Source organism: Ostrea edulis, chromosome 6, assembly GCF_947568905.1.
Source record: "Ostrea edulis chromosome 6, xbOstEdul1.1, whole genome shotgun sequence".
Classification (NCBI taxonomy): domain Eukaryota; kingdom Metazoa; phylum Mollusca; class Bivalvia; order Ostreida; family Ostreidae; genus Ostrea; species Ostrea edulis.
The window spans coordinates 36,131,904-36,153,942 of NC_079169.1; the positions used below are offsets into that span (position 1 = coordinate 36,131,904).

At 35.7% G+C, this 22,039-nt stretch overlaps 3 protein-coding genes across 3 annotated transcripts in view; 1 reads left to right on the plus strand and 2 right to left on the minus strand.

Moving 5' to 3' along the window:
• Nucleotides 1–4: 4 nt before the first annotated feature.
• On the plus strand, nucleotides 5–7,582 carry LOC125646637 (isocitrate dehydrogenase [NADP], mitochondrial-like). Its single transcript, XM_048873094.2, has 11 exons — nucleotides 5–163; nucleotides 1,471–1,562; nucleotides 1,810–1,975; nucleotides 2,663–2,823; nucleotides 3,772–3,915; nucleotides 4,431–4,567; nucleotides 4,766–4,917; nucleotides 6,086–6,198; nucleotides 6,406–6,503; nucleotides 6,708–6,800; nucleotides 6,973–7,582. The coding sequence occupies exons 1-11, from the start codon at nucleotides 58–60 to the stop codon at nucleotides 7,046–7,048; spliced, it is 1,338 nt and encodes a 445-aa protein (XP_048729051.2). The 5' UTR covers nucleotides 5–57; the 3' UTR covers nucleotides 7,049–7,582.
• Nucleotides 7,583–18,721: 11,139 nt separating this feature from the next.
• LOC125683221 (uncharacterized) overlaps nucleotides 18,722–22,039 on the minus strand; it is a 68,790-nt gene continuing 65,472 nt past the window's right edge. The window contains exons 16-17 of the mRNA XM_056139505.1: nucleotides 22,014–22,035; nucleotides 18,722–19,783 (exon numbers count right to left, since the gene is read on the minus strand). Coding sequence (XP_055995480.1) covers nucleotides 22,024–22,035 — 12 coding nt within the window. The 3' untranslated portion in view covers nucleotides 18,722–19,783; nucleotides 22,014–22,023. The remainder of the gene's footprint in view (nucleotides 19,784–22,013; nucleotides 22,036–22,039) is intronic.
• LOC130047259 (basic salivary proline-rich protein 2-like) lies at nucleotides 20,263–21,864 on the minus strand. Its single transcript, XM_056141884.1, has 2 exons — nucleotides 21,844–21,864; nucleotides 20,263–20,772 (listed from the first exon to the last, which is right to left on the minus strand). Exons 1-2 carry the CDS (start codon nucleotides 21,862–21,864, stop codon nucleotides 20,263–20,265), a joined length of 531 nt encoding a protein of 176 aa, XP_055997859.1.

The following is a 22,039-nucleotide window of genomic DNA, read 5'->3' on the forward strand; positions in this document are numbered from 1 at the left end:
CAAATACGAAACTCCCACCGCACTTCCTGTTCAAGTTCTCTTTGCTCGGGAGAAAAAATGGCAAGTTCAGTAGCAAACGTTGGTCGTCTCTTTTGGCGCTCTGGAAACAAATTACAGAGGTTTGCAGCACCTGTTGCATTGAATGCAACACAACAGAGAGACTGTAAGTGATTTGTTTCGTTATGGTACATTTGAATCGAGAAAAATGCTGTAAATGGAAATTCCATTCTAGACTAAAGGCAGTTTGACATTGGGAACTAAAAGTGGGAGGTCATGACTATTTTCTAAAGTAAAAAAAAACCCTTCGCTGGATTATACTGGTCTGATAAATTACATGGGATTAGCTTGAAGCTGGGTTCAAATATTTTGTAGTTTTTAAAATATCAAAATAATTTTCAAAGATTGTCTTTGAAAAATTTACTTTCGAATTTTTCAAGTGGAGACAAAAGCTTTGTAAAGCAGAGATGGGCATGTCCCCTGAGTAAGTTAGTTGATATATGCATTGAGCATTCAAGTTACTTTGATTTCAGTATATTTGACTTACAGTATGCAAATTATGTTGAAGTGCAGCATTTCTTTTAAAGTATATGTTGAATGTTCTGATTTTCTCAGTAAAGTTGCCCGTCTGGAAATTGCTGTGCTTGTAATTTATGAGTTAGGAATAACAGTGGTTGGCACTTTTCAGGCCCAAATGGGTTTCGGGTTGCCTAAATAAAAAAAAAATCAAGCAAGATGAATTATTCAAATCCAGGCCTCCTGAATCTCTGGTCAGGTGCTCTACTGAGTTATATGGCCACCGTTGATGGAACCCTTCTGACCACCACAGAACAAAACATTTTCTCATAACTAAATCACGGACATCTCAGCTTCCTCAATATCCTAACTTACCTCTCTTTAGGGTTTCCTTCATAATTTCATTTTTTCTTAGATTTTTTAAATATTTTTTTTCTTTCTTTCTTAAGACATATTAAGATCTTATCATCCGCTATTTCTCTAATAGTGACTCGTTGACCTCTCATTACACACTGTTTGAAATTGAGACGACACATTCCTTTCCCAGAACATCATCTCTAATTGTCTCCCTTTCTTCATTAAAATTTTTCTTCATCCACTTTTTGAATGTTGGCATGTACTTTATTGCTATTAACGTTATGTAGATCATATATTGTATATTTCTGTAAAGGATTTTCCAAGTTTTTTGTAAAACTTGATTTAATTCTCTGTTAAAGTATGACTGGATCATCCATTTTTGTTAGTCACCTACAAATTGACGTCATTTTTACATGTGACATCACAAATGTAACACAATTATCATGCGACTCGTTCTACATCAAGCACATGCTTTTGACAATATGTATGCCAAAATTATTTTTGATCTGAACTTTGGTTATATAGATATAGTGATAGTTGGCGGACATTTTGATCACCCTTCATATATATATATATATCATATCTGAATGTTATAAACAGATGGAACCAAAAGAATTAAGGTCGCCAATCCAGTTGTGGAAATGGACGGGGATGAGATGACCCGCATCATTTGGGAAAAGATCAAAGAAACTGTAAGTAACTTTCATCATTTTTTGTACCAGCTATTTTATCCATTTATGGGCAGTGCCTTGTGTCTGGTTGAAGAAATAGCACGTTTCTCAGTCTGATCTGTTGCTGTGAGCAGTTCAGTGTTTCTTTTAATTTCGACAAGTATAAGCATTTTTAGAAACCAGTATTTCACAGGTCATACCAGATTTAGAGAGAGAAAAATATTGAGGCACGCACATCTAATAACATTTTATTTTTGAATTAATACAGCTGATCTTGCCGTACGTTGATGTTGACCTTAAATACTACGATCTGGGCTTGCCATACAGAGACCAAACTGATGATCAGGTCACCATTGATTCAGCCTTAGCCACTAAAAAGTACAACGTGGCTGTCAAATGTGCTACCATTACCCCAGATGAAGAACGTGTAGAAGGTGATTTTATTTTTTATACCCCCCGCAACAAGTTGTGGGGGGGTATACTGGAATCGGGTTGTCCGTCTGTCTGTCCGTCCGTCTGTAGACGCAATGGTTTCCGGGCTCTAAAGCATTATCCTTTTCACCTACTGTCACCATATCATACATATGGACTACCCATGAGATGAAGATGTTCCCTATCGATTTTGGGGTCAAAAGGTCAAAGGTCAAGCTCACTGGACATCGAAGTAGCAATATGGTTTCCGGGCTCTAAAGTGTTATCCTTTCCACCTACAGTCACCATATCATACATATGGACTACCCATGGGATGAAGATGTTCCCTATCGATTTTGGGGTCAAAAGGTCAAAGGTCACGTGCACTGGACATCGAAGTAGCAATATGGTTCGGTTTGTCATGCCATTTGTTTTTTACACTCAGAAAAGAGGTAGTTTATACCTATTACCAACACCCTTTGGGAGATTGGGGTAAGCGGGGGGTATTCTTAGTGAGCATTGCTCACAGTACCTCTTGTTTTTTTTTTGTATTTAGATTTATACTCTACCAACAGATTTGTTATGTATTGCATGAAAAATTTTCCTCTAATTATGAGTACCCTGAAGTGAATTTTCCTCTAATTACGAATACTCTGAAGTGAAACGCATGATTGGCATTCAGATTTAATTTATATGCTTTTTATTTGAAGAGTTCAAGCTAAAAAAGATGTGGCTGAGTCCCAATGGTACAATCAGAAATATCCTCGGAGGAACAGTATTCCGAGAGCCCATTATCTGCCAGAAAATCCCTCGTCTGGTGCCAGGATGGACACGACCTATTGTCATTGGTCGTCATGCCCATGGTGACCAGGTTTGGGAAATTTTTGTCTTGATTTTTCAGTGTATCCGTCATATCAGTAAACTTAATGCCGACTGATGTTCCTCTGGAATTGTCTGATACTGATCAGAAGGTTTTTAACATTTCTCATATCTTATCATGATCAGTGCTTTCAATTGTTTCAAGTAATTGAAATTTAACAATTGTTTGTAACATCAAAGTACGGGGGGTGGGTGGGTGGAGATATCAGTATTTCGTTACCGTGTGCCAGCTACAGGGATCCAGGGCTTGAAGCTAACTTTTTATGTCACCAGTCCAGTCGGACTGATGGGGTATAATTTCAACTAGTCCGCAGAAAATTTTACCAGTCCAACAGTTTTCCGGAAATGATTAAACATCTTTCGTTAATGTTATTAAAATGAAATTAAACTCAATATGCCTCAGTCAGACAATATTGTAACACTTAAATGTGGGATTTATATTTACGAATCAGATTCGTTTGATATCTACATGCCAAATGTGTGTATAAAATTTCGTAAGTATATTTTCCAAAATGATGCTTTAGAAAATTAACCAGTCCCATCAGACTGACTAAAACAAATGTCAGTCAGTCCGCCATACTTTTAACCAGTAACAGACTGACGGGCATATGTTAATTTCGAGCCCTGGGATCCTTCATTGCTGTAATTTATAACAGTGCCATCCATATAATTTATACATGTAATTAGTTGTTGGATGGAGAAAATTTATTTAGATAAAAAAAATTGTCTCAAGTTTCCACTAGAGGAAGCTGCATTAGTCTAACCGTATCTCTTCATTAGGATTTTAATGACAGAATCATATCTCATGTGGAATATATCATTTCTGGAAAAATTTCAGAATTTGGTCCCATTTCAAACTTTTCTTTATTAATTATTCAATATTGTTGAAAATGGTGCGAATTGAAAGTCAAAATTCCATTTTATATCCTTCCTGTTACAGTACAAAGCCACTGACATGGTGATACCCGGCAATGGTAAAATAGAGATGGTATACACACCTGACGGGGGGCAGGAACAGAGGACCACCGTGTTCGAGTTTAAAAATGGCGGAGGTTGCACCTTGGCAATGTACAACACAGATGAGGTTAGATTTCTAAGATTTTCTTGAAAAATGACCTTGATCATGTTGATATCACACTGTATAGATCTAATCACAAGACTGTCTAAAGATAGGGTTTTAAAAATTGTTATTTCTATAAATATCTTTCTTTTTAAAGAGAAGGTAGTGGTCATTCATTACTATCAGATTGTATGTTTGCTTTTTCAGCAACTCACACATTTTAAAATAAAACATTACTTGTATTGTGAATCCCTATTTCAGTGAACTTTTTTCTATGATGTTTCCATGTCAGATTTATCAGAAAGATATAATTCATGCAAATCTTCAAAGTATTTTTTTTTCAACACAATTACTCATAAAAATCTTATTTTCCTATAGAAGTTACAATGATTTTACATGAAAATAAAATTCTTAGGTGGGATGGTGGTGGGAAGGTTGAATAACAGGTATTGGAAGTGAATATAATTCGTGTTGAAAACATGGAGACAACATTGTTAACATCTTTAGCATGAAATTGTAGTTTGCTTTCTGTCTTTCAGAGCATCAGTGCCTTTGCCCACACCTGCTTCCAGTATGCCATTATGAAGAAATGGCCTCTGTACATGAGCACAAAGAACACCATTCTTAAGAGATACGATGGGAGATTTAAGGACATCTTTGAGGAAATTTACCAGCAGTAAGATACTACATACACACCTAAATTATAACAATCCAACAGCCAAACAGTTTACTTTTAATTTAAGAACTTTCCAACTTTCCCTGGAATGCGAGCTGACAGTCCAAACATCTATTTTGTAGCTTTTAATTGTAAATTTCATCAGTTTCTTTTTGTAATCTTACACAATGTTTTACATGTATAAAATTTGTTCTGTAGGGGTTACAAATCTAAATTTGATGAGCTGAAGATCTGGTATGAACACCGCCTGATTGATGACATGGTGGCTCAAGCTCTGAAATCAGATGGGGGATTTGTGTGGGCGTGTAAGAACTACGATGGAGATGTACAGTCCGATATTGTTGCTCAAGGTAACACTTCAAAAGAGGCAGCATTAATGTCGTGAAGAGTGCATTAGTGTTTGAGAAAGGGAATTTGAAAGCAGCAATCTTGATGTTAAAAAGTTATAAAGGTTTTTAATCTCAGTTTTTGCTTTCCTGTCATACAAAAACCAGATCATGCGTTACCCCTTTCAGTCCTTTTATCATTCTGTCAGACATTTTCTGACTACGCTTGCTTCAGGATATTGAGCTGGTTTGTGGCTATATATAGATGTGTTACAGATGAAATTAAAGTTTCAATTCAGTTTTAATGGCATCATGGCACTAGACCTTTGAGAATGTTTTAGCTGAAAATGGTGGGTAGTTGTGGATGTATATTGATGAGTTACAGATTAAATTTAGTTGAAGGAGGTGCAACTTATCCAAGAAATCAGTTAAGAGAATATGTACAGTATGATGAAATTGTAAAGTTTGAAAATTAGATAAAGATATCTATCAATGGCAGCCTCATATTAACTCAATGAACTAACCGGCTAGGCAGTAAGATTGAGGAGGGCAAGGAATAACCATGTAGTATTCTTCCTTAAGTCTCACTCTGAATGACCAACTTTCAGTTATAGCATTTGATTTTTCAGTCTACATGTATAAAAGAGTATAAATTACAAATGCATTTTCAGGTGTGCTCTTTCTAACTGTTGAATTAGCATTGCAGTTGAAATGAGGATTTTGACAATTTTGAATTTTCTCTAGGCTCCTGAATTAATGTGGATAAAATGTGATAAAAATCATCATTTATTATATACTCATGTTACTCATATAACACAAAACCTAGGCCCCGAGTGATTCTAACCATATATGAAGAGGTATAGGTCTCGTTTCAATCCATTTGGCCAACTTGCAGCTGGGTTATGGCCCATGGACTTGAAGAATTTCATACAACCTTTTTTTTATAAAGTGTAAATGTGATAATTTACAAACTTGACTCATCTTTTCAAGCGCATTGCAATAAACATCATTATGGATTGGCTATACACGTTTTTACTTGGCTAACAGGAAGGGGATTGGTGCTGTTTCAAAGCATCTAGTATCAAGAGCCATAAATATATTTATTAATTAATTCATACATATTCATTAAGTGTGTGGAAATCTACAGTTTGCACACTGCACTGAGGTGAATATTTGATATCTCTGTTTTCAGGCTATGGTTCATTGGGTTTGATGACCAGTGTACTGGTATGTCCTGATGGAAAGACCATCGAGTCCGAGGCAGCTCACGGAACTGTAACAAGACATTACAGAGAACATCAGAAGGTAGCTGTCAACATCTCTAAAGTCTTCCTGATATGTTAAAAAGAAAATGACAGAGTAGCAAAATATACGATCATAATCTGTTAGAGTAGCAAAATATACCATCCTAATCTGTTAGAAAAATGACAGGAACACCTCTGCATACTTGAATACACTTTAAGTTAATCACTTGTGTCGACATTTGAAAAAATTATGTGATTATACCTCTAGGGCAACCCAACCAGCACAAATCCAGTGGCTAGTATCTATGCTTGGACAAGGGGACTGGAACACAGGGGCAAACTGGATGGCAACCAGGACCTGATCAAGTAGGTGTTTTCTTAGCAACAGATGTGGCTGATCACGTAGGTTGTGTTCTCAGCAACAGATGTGGTGGCTTCTCAGGTTACTACAGATTTGTAGCAGAAAATGTAATCCGTATTGAGTCTGTACTTTGTAACACATTTTTATCCTATCTGATTGAATATAACATGTTAGGTAAAGTAATCCAATGTTATATTTTCACTCTGCAGATTTTCACAGAAATTGGAGAAAGCCTGTGTAGACACTGTGGATAGTGGAAATATGACCAAGGACTTGGCAGGCTGTATACATGGGTTAAAGAAGTAAGAACAAATTGAGATATGTGTAAAATCCTTCAAGTTATATCAGTGTGTATTTGTTTTAATATGTATATCTCTAGATAAAATGGATTTGCATAAAAATTCTTAAAAATGTTGAAAATGAATGCGTATTGGTTGCAATAACAGTGGTAAGAAATGGGTTTTCTATTTTCAGTGTGAAACCCGAGCATTATCTCAACACCATGGACTTCCTCCAAGCCATTAGAGAAACCCAAGAAAAGATGGGATGATATGTGTGAAGTATTAGTTATAACAAAGGTCTGTGATCCATAAGCATCAAAATTCACTATTGCATACACTTTTTTGTCTGGAGTACTGAAATAATGGTCTGATTTATTGCAAAGGCAGCAAACAAATCTGGTCAGCCTGGTTGTGGGAATGGAAATGTGACTTTTCTTAGATCCGAAGCAGAGAACACTTTTATTTAGTATCATTATGTCGGATATATTGTAGAAATTTATTTTGTATTACCAGTCATGTGATGGTTGTTAATGTGAGCACATTTTTCTCCTTTATCAGGAATATATATATATGTACAGAGTTTATGCATTTCCCCTTTTTATACTCTGACGTGCCAACAATAAAGTGCTACCCTTCTACACAAACGTTTGATAGACCCTCCTTTGACTATGTTGCTCTGCAGGCAGGGAGACTCACCCGGGTGAAACGGGCAACATTCCAACAGGAGTATATAGTATTTCCAAAATGGACCACTGACTGTTGTGAAAGTTTGAATTTTTGAGTGAAATAAAACATGAACTACATTTTTTGTCCTATTTTCTAATAGCTCAAGTGAACTATTCTGATCACCTGTTGTCTGGCATCGGTCTGTCAGGTATATTTGACTTTTTCAGGACCAATTTCAAGCAGATTTGTCATTAAGACCAGCGAACATAAAATAGCATTCGTGATGTTCATTGGTTACTGTCAAAACATTTGACATCACAATGCAATGGGCGGACGGAGAAAAGATCTAAGCTTATCGCCGCGCGCGAGTGGGAACATTTTTCAGCATGGACTGTATTTTTGAAATAAAAGCGCTTGTGTTGAAATTTAAGTCTTTGGGGTGTTTTAATTTGATATTTATATATACACACATACTATAACACAGTTTTGTTTATAACGATGAAAGCACTGCTAGTAATTGCAATTTACATTTTTGTGTTGACAATATAGTATGAGTAAAATAATATGTATGAGAAATAGGGACAGCTTTTTTCGTAAATCGAGATTTTTGTGTTAACAATATAGTATGAGTAAAATAATATGCATGAGAAATAGGGACAGCTTTTAAATATGTTTTACCAAACATTTAACATTGTAATTCATTAATACAATAAGAGTAAACCTAAGTAGATGGAAAATCAACTTGGAAATTGGAATTTCAATTCAATGTTTTCAAGAGAGTCCGTGCTGAAAATGTTCCACCCGTGCAAAGTGATGAGCGTAGATCTTCTCAATCTACGTCAAATGTTTTGACTAACAGATGAACATCACGACATTACTGTATATTTCATTTCTTGCCACTTCATGTTAGCCGGTCTTGAATATCATAGGGTAACTTTTTAGGGGATTAAAAGTTAAAACAAAAACAAATGAAAAGTTACGACATTTTCAAAGGGGAAATGATTAAGAAATATTGAAAATGTAGCTTCATTTAAGGTATCCCTCATGTGACATAGGGTTTTGCAAAATCTTCATGAAGTCTCCCAAACGAATTTTGTGAAATTCTCCGTAACCAGTTGATAAAAGTATTGGATATGATAGGCCAATGTCTCCCAAACCAATTTTGTGAAATGAAGGTGGGGTTTAACAGAACTCCATGGGGGGGGGGGGGGGGGGGGGATTAATTCCAAAATTCAACAGATATAACTTCACAAATATGATAGAGTACTGGTTGGAAATGAATAGAGAATGACAGGGCCTACAAAGTAGTACCAAGGTCAAGTGAAGTAAGGGAACTTGACCTCGGACCTTGAACATATATACTCGTATAATTTTAGAACTGGAATTGGTAGAGACCTGGGACCTTCAGAAATGATAAGAGGATGATAAGATCTACAAACTAGTACCAAGTTCAAGTGACTTCAGTGACCTTGATCTCTGACCTTAGAACATAATATTGTTATTACTTAAGAATCATATCTGATAGAGACATGGGGTCTTCAGAAAGGATGATGAGATCAACAAATTGGTATCAAGGTCAAGAGACTCCACTGACCTCTGACCTTAAACATACAAACTCATATAATTTTAAAACTGGAATTGATAGAGACATTGGATCTTCAGAAATGATAAGAGGATAAGATCTACAAACTAGTACCAAGGTCAAGTGACTCCAGTGACATTGGCATCTGACCTTAGATCATAAACTTAGTATTACTTAGAATTAGGTTTGATAAAGAGATGGAATCTTCAGAAATAATAAGAGGATGATGGAATCTACACATTGGTATCAAGGTCAAGTGTCTCCAGTGATCTCTGACCTTAAACATGGTGACCTTTACTATGGACTTTGACAGACTTTTTACCTGGGCTATATCTTTTGAACCAAGGGGGATTGATATTGTACATGTAGAAGTTTCATGAATAGATCCTTGTTTTGGTACCAAGATGTTTGACATATTATGACCTTCACCTTGAATTTTGGCCTACTTTTCAAAAACTTTAACTAGGGATATATCTTTTGAACCAAGGGGCATAAGGATTTGATATTTCATATTTAGATGCCTCAAATTAGGGACTCTCTCCAAATAATAATCAATAGAATGCAAAAATAGGATGGGGTAATATAAACCTACTGGGCCAGAAAAGTTGCATGAAAGCTTTCTAACATAATGTAGATTCAAGTCATGAGGATATATGTATATAGGATGAATCTTTTAAAATATTAACCCAACACAGGGTCATGATTACTCATATCAAGCTTAGTATCCAAGCAATCACAGGTAACGCAGATTGGAGTTGGTTCAAATGGTGGTCCCTCAGGGTTAGGTGAGGCCTGTATAGGAGATGAAAGTTTTACATGGGAATACATGTATATAGGGGGAATCTTTAAATATATTACAGTAGGATCATGATTACCTATATTAATTTGCAAGAATCCCAAGGTAGTGCAGATTGAAGTTTGTTCAAAGCATGACCCCCAGGGGTTGGGTGAGGCCACAATAGGGGCTCATCGTTTTACATGGGAATATATATAGGAAAAATCTTCTCAATAACAGCAGGATCGTGATTAGTTACATCGCGGGAAACCCACGGCTGACTCTCTCCATCACGTGGAGAGAGGAAGGAAGCGTAATCAGCCATGGATTTCCGACGATGGATTAGTCATATTAATATACAAGCATTCCTAGGTAGTGTAGATTGAAATCTGTTCAAATTTGTTCACCCCCCCCCCCCCCCCCCACACACACACACACACACGGGCCATATCCAAATAGTGTGAATTTAAGTTAGTTCAATTCAGGGTTCCCAGAGGTAGAGTGGGACCACAATATAAGATAAAAGTTTGATATTGGACTGTCGGAATATACAAGAAATTAAAACAAATTCTTTTCAAGATTTAACAGGACCACACTAAATCATATCAACATGGATATGTTCCTAAGTTGTATTGATTAATTTTTTTATGCTGCCGCGACTAAAGTCGGGCCGGGGGGGGGGGGGGGGGGGGCATTTTGTTTTGTCCTGTCTGTTTAAAACTTGAACCTTGCTTACAACTTTTGAACGGTGAGTTATACCGTAAACTGGTTATTTTTGCTGTCGATTAATTTTTAGCGTTTTTGCGAGTTCGTTGGATTCGTAAAAATATTTTTCTCAAAAATAACTCTACCGTAAAAAAAAATGTCTAGATCCACCAATTCGATGGTCAGTTGTATTAATCTCCCAGGTGTATAAATAGTGATTTATTTGATATCGCTCGTGCATAACTAATCTGGCGGGGTATACAAGTAGGTAGTTTATCAATGGTCAAGATTTTTAAGCCACAAGATGTCAATTCTAAAATACTTTAATAGAGAGGAGCGGCCTGTGCTTATAACTGAAAATGCAAATAGTATACCTGTAGATAGTTTGGTATATTGTCACGCTCGGTATATAGTATACCTGTAGATAGTTTGGTATATTGTCACGCTCGGTATTATACCTGTAGATAGTTTGGTATATTGTCACGCTCGGTATATAGTATACCTGTAGATAGTTTGGTATATTGTCACGCTCGGTATTATACCTGTAGATAGTTTGGTATATTGTCACGCTCGGTATATAGTATACCTGTAGATAGTTTGGTATATTGTCACGCTCGGTATATAGTATACCTGTAGATAGTTTGGTATATTGTCACGCTCGGTATTATACCTGTAGATAGTTTGGTATATTGTCACGCTCGGTATATAGTATACCTGTAGATAGTTTGGTATATTGTCACGCTCGGTATTATACCTGTAGATAGTTTGGTATATTGTCACGCTCGGTATATAGTATACCTGTAGATAGTTTGGTATATTGTCACGCTCGGTATTATACCTGTAGATAGTTTGGTATATTGTCACGCTCGGTATTATACCTGTAGATAGTTTGGTATAATTTCACGCTCGGTATATAGTATACCTGTAGATAGTTTGGTATATTGTCACGCTCGGTATATAGTATACCTGTAGATAGTTTGGTATATTGTCACGCTCGGTATTATACCTGTAGATAGTTTGGTATATTGTCACGCTCGGTATTATAGTATACCTGTAGATAGTTTGGTATATTGTCACGCTCGGTATTATACCTGTAGATAGTTTGGTATATTGTCACGCTCGGTATTATAGTATACCTGTAGATAGTTTGGTATATTGTCACGCTCGGTATTATACCTGTAGATAGTTTGGTATATTGTCACGCTCGGTATTATACCTGTAGATAGTTTGGTATATTGTCACGCTCGGTATATAGTATACCTGTAGATAGTTTGGTATATTGTCACGCTCGGTATTACTTTTAAAAGATAGAAAAAGACACAATTAAATTTTGTAATTTAGTTTTCAATGCACCCACACCTAGCGAGGGTCTTTATCAGTATGTAAACAAATGTCTGCTGGGTTGACTGAACTGAATTAATGACATAAATTCGTACGATGGAATTTTGTTTGTCGATTTAATGTTAGCTCCAGCATAAATTCGCAAAAATAAGAAACACAAAAATAAATATATATGCTTTTTACTCAAATTCGCAAAAATAAATCAACGCAAAAATATCCAGATTTACGGTAGGGCTTTCATATTTGATATCTTTATTCCTTTTGACAAGACCTTTCTTTTGGTATCAAATTTTTTAATCTTGTGACCTTGATCTTTGAGTTTGACCAATTTTAAGAAAACGTAACGTAGGCAATATCTTGTGAATTAATTATGGTAGGACTTTCATATTTAGTATATAGATTTCTTATGGCAAGAAATTTCATTTGATGTCATGATTTTTGACCATGTGACCTTGCTCTTGGACCAAACTTTTGAAACTTTAACCTTTCTCCTAACTTTTGAATTGTGGGCGATACATTTTTCATGTATGCACTTCTCTTGACAAGACCTTCTGTTGGTATCAATCTTTTTTTTTTAACTTTGGAACCTTGACCTACTTTTAAGAAAAGTAAACCTTGGCAATATCCTCTGCACTGTCTACGATAAGGCTCAGTTTCATATTTTGTACATAGATTCCTTATGGCAAGGTATACCACGATTTTTCACCTTGTGAAATTGTATCATGGTTATATCGGGACCCTATGGGGCTAGGTTGGAGTCAAAACATGGGGTAAAAAACTTTCATAGAAATAAAGATTGCAAAAACTCACAATAGGGCCAAGGTTTATTTCGGTTGAACTAGGTGAATTAGAATAAAATTAATTTCTTTTGTGGAAACGCCAATGAGATTTAAGGGCGGGGCTTGAAGGTTTTGAAGGGAAGTAAGGTTCGAATGGTATTCATTCTGTCGTTCAACCTTTGCACGGGAAAGTTGCTCCAATTTATTGTGCTGACTTATGCATGGAGGAACCCTCAATATCTGATTTACTGGTTGAGTTAAAGTCGCAAAAAGAAGAAATTAAGGAATTTGTAAATTACAAAGTTTCTAGTTTAAAATACGAAATTCAAGGTGCAAGTGCTTCTGCGACTTCAGAGTTGAAAAAATTCAAAGGACAGAACGAAATTATCTGGAAATCGAAAGGACATAAAATTCAGTACAATTTCAACTCGGATATTCAGGAGTCTTCGGATTCAATAAACTGGGCCATTGATAACGGGAAATTAGAGTATGCTAAAGAAGTCATCAAGGAAGCAGGTCAAAAAATGAAAGAGCGTAACAAACATGTCAGAATAGCCGATTCTTCATCTGGAGGGTGGGAGACAGTTAACTAGTACGTGGCAAATCCGGTAGCGAGCGATTCAGATGACGAAAGCAAGATTTACAAAGCTGAAAACCGGGCTCTTAAGAAGCGCAAGACAGACAGTCGTCCGGGGACAGGAAACCCTTGGTGATTTGCGTTTATCTCGCAAGCTTAATTCAGGAAGGAGTGTCTGTGAGTGCGTTATGCTCAGCTTTATATGGAATTCGGTGGGTGCATTCTGCAATTGGAAATTCTTCGACAGATTCGGAGCTAGTAAAAAATGTTTTAGAGGCAGGGAAAAGCATATGCAGGCATTTTACGTAGTAGTGAGTTACTGAACATCAGATGTTTGTTTTGAACACTCATATGGCTATATTCATTGAGAAAAGTAAGACTGATATGTAAAGGGATGGTCAGTATGTTGTTATAACTGGAACGAATAGTGACTTATGTCCTGTCAGAAATTTGGAAATGTACTTTGCATGGTGTGGATTTTCCAATGAGAGTTCAGATTCATTTTTCGACATTTGAGTAAAACAAAGTCGGGTCATCAGTTAAAAAAGGTAAATAAATCATTTACGTATTCAAGAATGAGGGAATTGTTTATTGAAGCTTTACAATAACTATTTCCAGATATATCAGTATTAGCAATCTCTCACCAGAGGGCGTATAACTCTGCGCTACAACACCTCTGTCAACGTCTGAATGTCAAGATTCTTGGCAAAACTTACTTTTACCTATTGCATTATAAAGTATTATTTTACAAGTTTTAGTGTTAAGCTTAAAATTTTACAGTAAGTTCATAAAAACAACGAATTCCATGATTATTCTAGTATTATTGGATGTTCAAATGAATGAATATTTATATATTCAGGTGTCTTATATTTACCAGCTTCTGCGTTTATAAAATTCAGACAAGTGTTTGATTTGCTTAGATATGATCATTACAGTTTGATAAGCTTGTTAGTTTTAGTACGTTTTGATATGATTTTTTAGACGTTGACAAGAGGTATTAGTGGAGCGTAGCGGGAACGATAACTCTGGGTAGAGATTGCAGTATTAGTAGAATTTGGATTACACAGTTTAAGAGCGGGGGGCGCCACAGTTTGTGCTAATTCTGGTGTTTCAGACAGATTATTTAAGAGACATGGGCGATGGAGGTCGGAGCCCGCTAAGGATGGTTACATCAAAATATGCTTGATACTAGTTTCACTAAAATTAGGTTTATAAGTTCCTAATTTTTCATGAAATCCCTTTCTTTCATTCTGCTATACATGAACGCAAAAGCAAAAAATAAAATATTGTTTTGTTATTGGTGTTTGTTTTTATTAAGTGGAAGTACAAAAGAAATATAATTTATTTCGGTTGAACTAGGTGAATTAGAATAAAAGTAATTTCTTTTGTGGAAACGCCAATGAGATTTAGGGATGGGGCTTGAAGGTTTTGAAGGGAAGTTAGGTTCGAATGGTATTCATTCTGGCGTTCAAACTTTGCATGGGAAAGTTTATTTTACAGTTTGTAAGGCGTGTTAATTCGATTCAGTACTTGATAAGCTGCTTATCGAGTCAGAAAATGGTAGGCTGGTGAGTCAGTATGACAAGCTGCTTGTCAGATTGAAAACTTCAGAAGTTTTCTAAAAATGTGTATTTGATGTTGAAACTTATTTTGGAGTGACTTTCTGCTATACAATGAACGCAAAAGCAAAAAATAAAATAGTTTTGTTATTGGTGGTTGTTTTTATTAAGTGAAAGTACAAAAGAACTCTTGTGAGCGATGTGGCCTATGTGGGTATGAACTTCGACGCTAAAAGATATCGAAGGCAAAACATTCGAAAGGTTTTTCTTCAGACCGACGTTAGTACACACACATTTCGTCATGTTTTGAGATAATCGTCGGAACGGATTTCGTATAATTCATGTCTCAATGAGTACACCCGTCTATAGTGGAACTACGGTCAAAATCATTAGCACGGCAAAACAAGTTACCTCTCTTTGTTTACTAATCCAGCATATCCACTTTACAACGTTTATCATAACCATCAGCTGACCATCGTTATATCAACATTGCAGAACGAGTTTTGACCTTGGATAATCCGGGGGAAAGGGAGAGGGCGGGGTGTTCAACCCCAGTATAGCAGGCGCTGACCATTCCCCGGAGTGCATCTAGGAGAACGGAAAACACCAGGAACAGACATTTTTTGAGAAAAAGATTTTAAATATATTTTTCTCAAAAAAAGGCTGGTTCTATGTAAATCTTTTAACTCCATCTGTGAATTCATCCTCATCCCTTGAGTCATGGCTTGAAACTTAAATATTCACTACAATGGCTGCTTAGAATTGTAATTCATTTTCACAATTTAGGCTGTAGTTTCGGGTTCAAAGAAGATATTTAAACTTCTTCCTTTTTTCAATACCCTTTACAAGTTAAACCAAGCTATTTACTTATGAAAATCTTCCTTTAACAATCCCCCTTGTCGTGGGACTCTAAAAGCTAGATTTAGACTCTTTCAATTTTGCCCAATGTGCGGATCCAAATTTCAAATGAACTGTTCAAATACGATATGAACTGTGAAACTCTTATAGTTTGTCCGAACATCTTGTCGACCCGAATCCAAGCACAAGATCTCGCGCTTGTTCACGCAGAATACTGCCCACTGGAGAAACTACTGGTGTATACTTGCTATGGGAATTTTATGAAAGGCAGGTATATTGATTGAATATCGAAACTTAATTTAGAAGAATTTTATTTGCGCATAACTTTGCTTGAAAGATTAATTCTATATACACACGAGATTAGAATAATAACTGAATAGCGAGTTTCTTTTCCACCTCAACCAAGATTAGGCATAAAAATGTTGACATTAGAATTTTCTAATTTTCTACGCAAAAAATCTTAAGAACGTGGGGGATCGAGGCGTGAAAATGCATATGGGAGGAAAAATAAAATGGAAAAACATTACAAATTGTTCTTTGATATCGCTGGTGAGCAACGTATATATTTTTTAAAATCTGATAAAACGCTTTAAATAATAAAAGTAAACCTTTTTTGAAATGGCACAAGTATATGAATACAAAAGTCGTCAATTTCAACCTATTTTGTGCACATTAACGCACAATTTTCCGTGCGTGGGCCTTTGCTCCCTATATTTGTTTCTGTACATATTTAAGAAATAAATTCTATTGCCGGAGGGTATGAACAGCAACGCTTCACGCCGACATACTAGTACTTCATGTGCATGCATTTTCAAAACTGAAGTTTGCTTCTTATATTTACATTCTATTTTTATTTTTGTCGGAATTCTCAATTAAAGTAGACGTATAATATGTATACGCGCATTGTGTACAACTGTAACGCATTCACGAGGAAATGATAATCATTACAATTTGGAGAGAAATCAAAGCAAAAACCTTGGAAATGTAAATTCAAAATTATCAACGTGGAGCGAAAATCCACTGAACTATAAGTATAATATAATTTTGTTATACAAAGTTAGGTGCATTTGCAGTGGCGGATTAAGGAGGGGGGCAGCCGGTGCGCCCCCCCCCCCCCCTTAAATTTGCAAATTTAAGGTAAATCGTGGTATCGTGTTTAGAAAAATGTACTAAATGATAATCGAAGCAAGAATTTCTTCCACTCCCGGAGAAATAAATGACAAAATCTTTTGATTTCTTGAATTACTTTATTGGGAGAACTTAATTTTTTTCCAAAAACCCTTAAAATTTGCGTCATTTTATTAATTTCACCTTATCAAAAATGATAGAAAATAGTACAAATGACTAAATAGGAGACATATTTCAAGCCCTATAAAATCTGTAAAATCCAGACTTTGCCCTGGACCCACTAGGGGCCTCAAGACGACTCCCAGACCCCCTGCCTCATGAAGTGGCGCCCCCCCGTAACCGCAATTCCTGGACCCGCCCCTGATTTAAACATTTTAAACAGCGAAAAGTTTTCGAGTAGTCAAAAGTCATGTTGTGGTCTTATCATTTACGACGTATCGTAAATCACTTACATTTTACTTACGAAACGAATTTACGCAAAAATAAAGTTATTGCGAATGATAAGTAATTAAGACGATTTATTTTTCATACTTGGACCTTAAAGTATTTCTAAGAAAGTAAAAAAAGTGAAATTTTTTCTTTATTCTTAAATTGTATTCGTGTAAATAGTTTATCAAAACAACATGCATTTCTTCATAAGCATTGAAGTACAAAACCTCAAAATTTGGAATTGTGGTTAAATGCTTGGATTAAAGTGACTTTGAATATTCGCATTTCATGAAAAGAGGGAATTACAGCAAATTATTATAAAGCTATCGAGAAATCTATCCAACTTTTTGTGACTGGATATATATGATTTTTACTTTTATTCCCACAGCTTGGCATTTCATAAACATCAAACCCGGTCACAAAAATAATGAAACACGCTGTTTACCATTTTATCTACACCACGATTTGAGCAGAATTTCTATTCCCCTTTATGACATAAGCCAACATTACGATTCTAAACATTACAAGAAAAAAAATTAGTATTTTAAAAAAATTAATCTCACGAAAGAACTGACGTATTGTAATTTTTTCGAATAACAGAAGAATTAAAATCGCATACTATGAAAACGTCATTCGGCGCAAAGGAAGAATGAATGTACCGCAGTCTACAGTATTGTAGGTTAGCATAATCATCATTTATATGCAAATAAAAACATTACCAAGGCCGAGCTCCTTCATACAATTAAAGGGAAGCTGAGATACACCACATAGGACTTCACGCACAAATAGTCCATCCCATGCTGAATCGTTAAAAAAAATAATATCGATCATTTTATTAGTTTCTGTTGATAAATACTCGATTCGCAACCCAGAGGCGAGGGTTCGAATGCTGGTCCCGGCGCCCACAAAACCCAAGATGTTTACATAGTCAGTGACTGTTCCTTCACCAAGCACCCGTCATCAGAAGTGAAATTATAGTCAACAATACTCGTATATATTCCTTTTAAATGTAATTGCCTAGCTAGGTAGCTCAGTCTGTTAACATGTCGACTGCTCATCTGTAGATCGTGGGTTCGAATCCAGCAGAGGTTTTAATTTTCTTCCCCTTCAGATTACTTTCTAAGAAAACTGCATTTTTAAAAAACTAAGTAAATTTTTCAATGCAAAATATTATTGCACATATCCTCCATTTTTCACTCATATATTTCTCTGGTCCATTATTCCTCCTTAAGATACGGGTGTCCTATGTCACGGCAGGCGATCAAAAAACCTTTACTGCAGAAGTATTACGCGCCACACATGCAGGTCAAACTTTGTGGTACTTCACTTTCAGCTGGTGACGTCTCTGTATGAGTGAATAAAATCTCCAAAAACAACATGCATGTTCAAACCAAGAAAATGATCTTCTGATGTAAATGACATCTTACCCTTTGGCAGTTCCTTTTAGTACATGTGATCCAAGCATTTCCCGATATCAGGGGTGGTGGACGCGTATTAACGCGTCAAGAACCTAAGATCTGGCCAAGTGCACAACAATACCAAGGAATGTATCAAATTTTATTTCAGAGAACATTACATGGACAATAGAATCTTCATAGCCTTACAATATAAATATACCATAGTCATACATGCGCTGGAGACACAAATTTATCTATCAAAGCTTAAAATTTACTGTATTAAAATCTAAACCAAATAGGGACTTTTGTTTATTGATTGTCCTTCCATGCATAGAACTAGATAGAAAATAATTGAACCAGAGTTAGAAGCCGCGGGAGTATACTCAATCATAATACAGCGTGCTGGTTAAAAGAATATTGGGACTTTTAGTGTAAATACAATTATGTGAAAAAATAATATTAAAAGTTTGGTATCACAGACAACAAAAACGTTTTCAACAAATAAATTGGACGGAATGTTTTGATAAATTCTGGTCCTTCGGCCTTAGTGATAATTCTGACACACAAGAGACTTCATTGACTTGTCAATATCCATGTTATCTGATATCTACAGCTCAAATATTTTCTTCATTCCGAATAATATTTTATGTACATGATATGGTGGTTTAAATAACCGAATGTTTTGAAATGAAGAAAATCAATCCTTATGACAATATAATACTCTTGTTTACCTCATGAGGAAAACACAAAAAAAATATATATCATTTTGTCTCAAAACAACAACAGAAATTACTTAGGGTAGTGTGGATATAATACAATATATGTGTTATGGGAAATATCGATAAAAATAGAACGTTAGGTTGAGCATTTGTGATCCAACCAAGAAATAGGGACTATGTACATATCACAGTTCACATAAAATATTCTGTATAACGGTAACCTAGGTTGTTATGGGAACATGTATATATGATAGGTAAGAGATATATCTACACAATGCTAAAAAATGTTTTTTGTTGGTTATTCACTTTCCTTTTTTTATGCACAAGTTTATACTTTGTCATGCAAAATGAATTTATAAATAAACTCTTGTACACTAATATAAATCATGCAGTTCTAGATACTGAGTAGGGTTAGTAAAAACAATGCAATTCCCTGGAAGTCATGGTGATATCCCAGCAACCAATGAAAATCCATCTGTCACCTCATTTCTGCAAAACAAGCAAATGGTGTGATAATACACGAGAAAGCCCACTTAACTTTATCCAGTATTTATGCATGCTGTTAAAAGAGAAGTTCTTCTTCGTGATTTCGTGTTACAGGTTTACACCAGATTAAGTTCAGTTTTTGTAGCAGTTTATTTTAGATTGAAAAAGAACTTCTTTGTTAAATAAGCAAGACAAACAAAGAAATGCACACATTATTAATGCAAAAGCCCGCACCATGTAAACTCAGGGTAAGACCTACTGCACCATGTTCAAAATCAAAGGCCACAGACAGACATATGATAAAGGTTAATCTTTTGTCAGTTATTTTTTCTTTCATCAGATGTTGATTAGTGTTTGAGTTAGCTATACAATCATGCCAGTCTATCATCTCTTGGAATGTTTTGTTTATATCAGCACACAGTACATATGAAATACAACTACATTTAACAATGTTCCCCAATAACAAAATACCGGTAGCTGTTCTATTTAGTCTGAGCTTGATCCCTTCCTGTTGTGGGGCCAGTGTTGCCCCCCTGAGGCACAGACTGGTCCATCTGACCGGCAGGTGGAGGAGCTTTACTGGAATCAGCAATAACTGGGGGCTTATCCCCCTTATCAGCGCTACTCTCAGTCTCAGTTTTCTTGGCTGTATTATCGCCCTTGGGAACATTCTGATCGCCCTTGGGGGCATTCTGATCACCCTTAGGGGCATTTTGATCGCCCTTAGGGCCAGTCTGATTGTCCTTGGGGGCAGTCTGATCGCCCTTGGGGGCATTTTGATCACCCTTGGGAGCATTTTGATCGCCCTTGGGGGCAGTCTGATCGCCCTTGGGGGCATTTTGATCGCCCTTGGGGGCAGTCTGATCGCCCTTGGGGGCAGTCTGATCACCCTTTGGGGCCGTTTTATCACTTTGGGCAGGTGCAGGGGTGTTGCTCTGTGCAGGAGGTGCATTTGGTTGCTTTTGATCTTGTTGTGCATTTGCCTTGTCATCCTGTCAACAATAAAATAAAAAAATATTGTTAAGTTAAAAACAAACTTGTTTCATCTTCTTTGAATTATCAAAAGCTCTTGAAAGTCATAATTTGAACTAGATAAATGAAATACATATATTACAATCCAACTTGAATAATTCAGAACTCTATCTTCTTTATCACAATAATGAATGATATTGATGGAATCTTCATATATTAATCTTTGAAATATTCCACTAAGAAGCATTTTGAAATAGTTGGAAAATTAATTCTGTATATGAAAAACTTCACAAATATAGTCACCTATCAATCAGAAATTAAAATGCTTGCAAATATGAAATATACTGTTTAAAATGATCTTTTGTGGAAGCAATGTTTATAGTAGTACAAATCGCATACAAGGCATAAATTGATTAATAATAATAAATTGAATACAGGTACAATTTCTTTAAATTGAAATATTGACAATGGATGACACACAAAAAGCAGATGATGCTAGAGTGCAAAACAACACACATTGGACATACAAATCACCCAAGTGACACATTCCCATGGCAACAGGTGGGGTAAAGGTCATCACATTGACCAGTAAGTGATCATAAGTACAGCAGGAAATGTAGTCTTAAGAAAGGCTAAAGTGTTCATAACATCAAAATTAATTCAATGCTTCAAACAAACAATTGTTGATAAAATAGATCATAACAAGTGATATACACATTGTGAACAAGACAATAAATAACATCCAAGTTAAAAGTTTGTTCATTGTAAAAAGAAAAATACCAGTACTGTGACACGGATACACTGTGCAACTTTACACCATATATATCAGGGCTGCACAAACACAATTATAAGGTGTATTGTTCTCCTACATATTAGTTGCTCTAGATCTAACATTACAATTCAAACACATTTATATATAATGCATTCATTTACATGCTGTTACTGAACATTCCAAAATACTATCTGCCTCGCTATATAACAATCTGCATGCAACATTTTCATAACAACAGGAAATATCTTAACAACAGTTGTTTTGAAATAATAATCGTTTTAAAGAATAAAACAATTTCCAAATCTACATATTAACCTACACCAATTACAGAGCAAATCATGATCTAAGATTAATATATATTTTTATACTATTCTACTGCTATACTGAATTAGCAACTAATATGCAAGGTAACTACAAGCTAACTACTAAGTACCACAGCAGTTTTATCCAATATCCAACCCTAATACTGTAGTAGACCCAAATTATTACCTTCCTTAGATCATGATTGCTTCTGA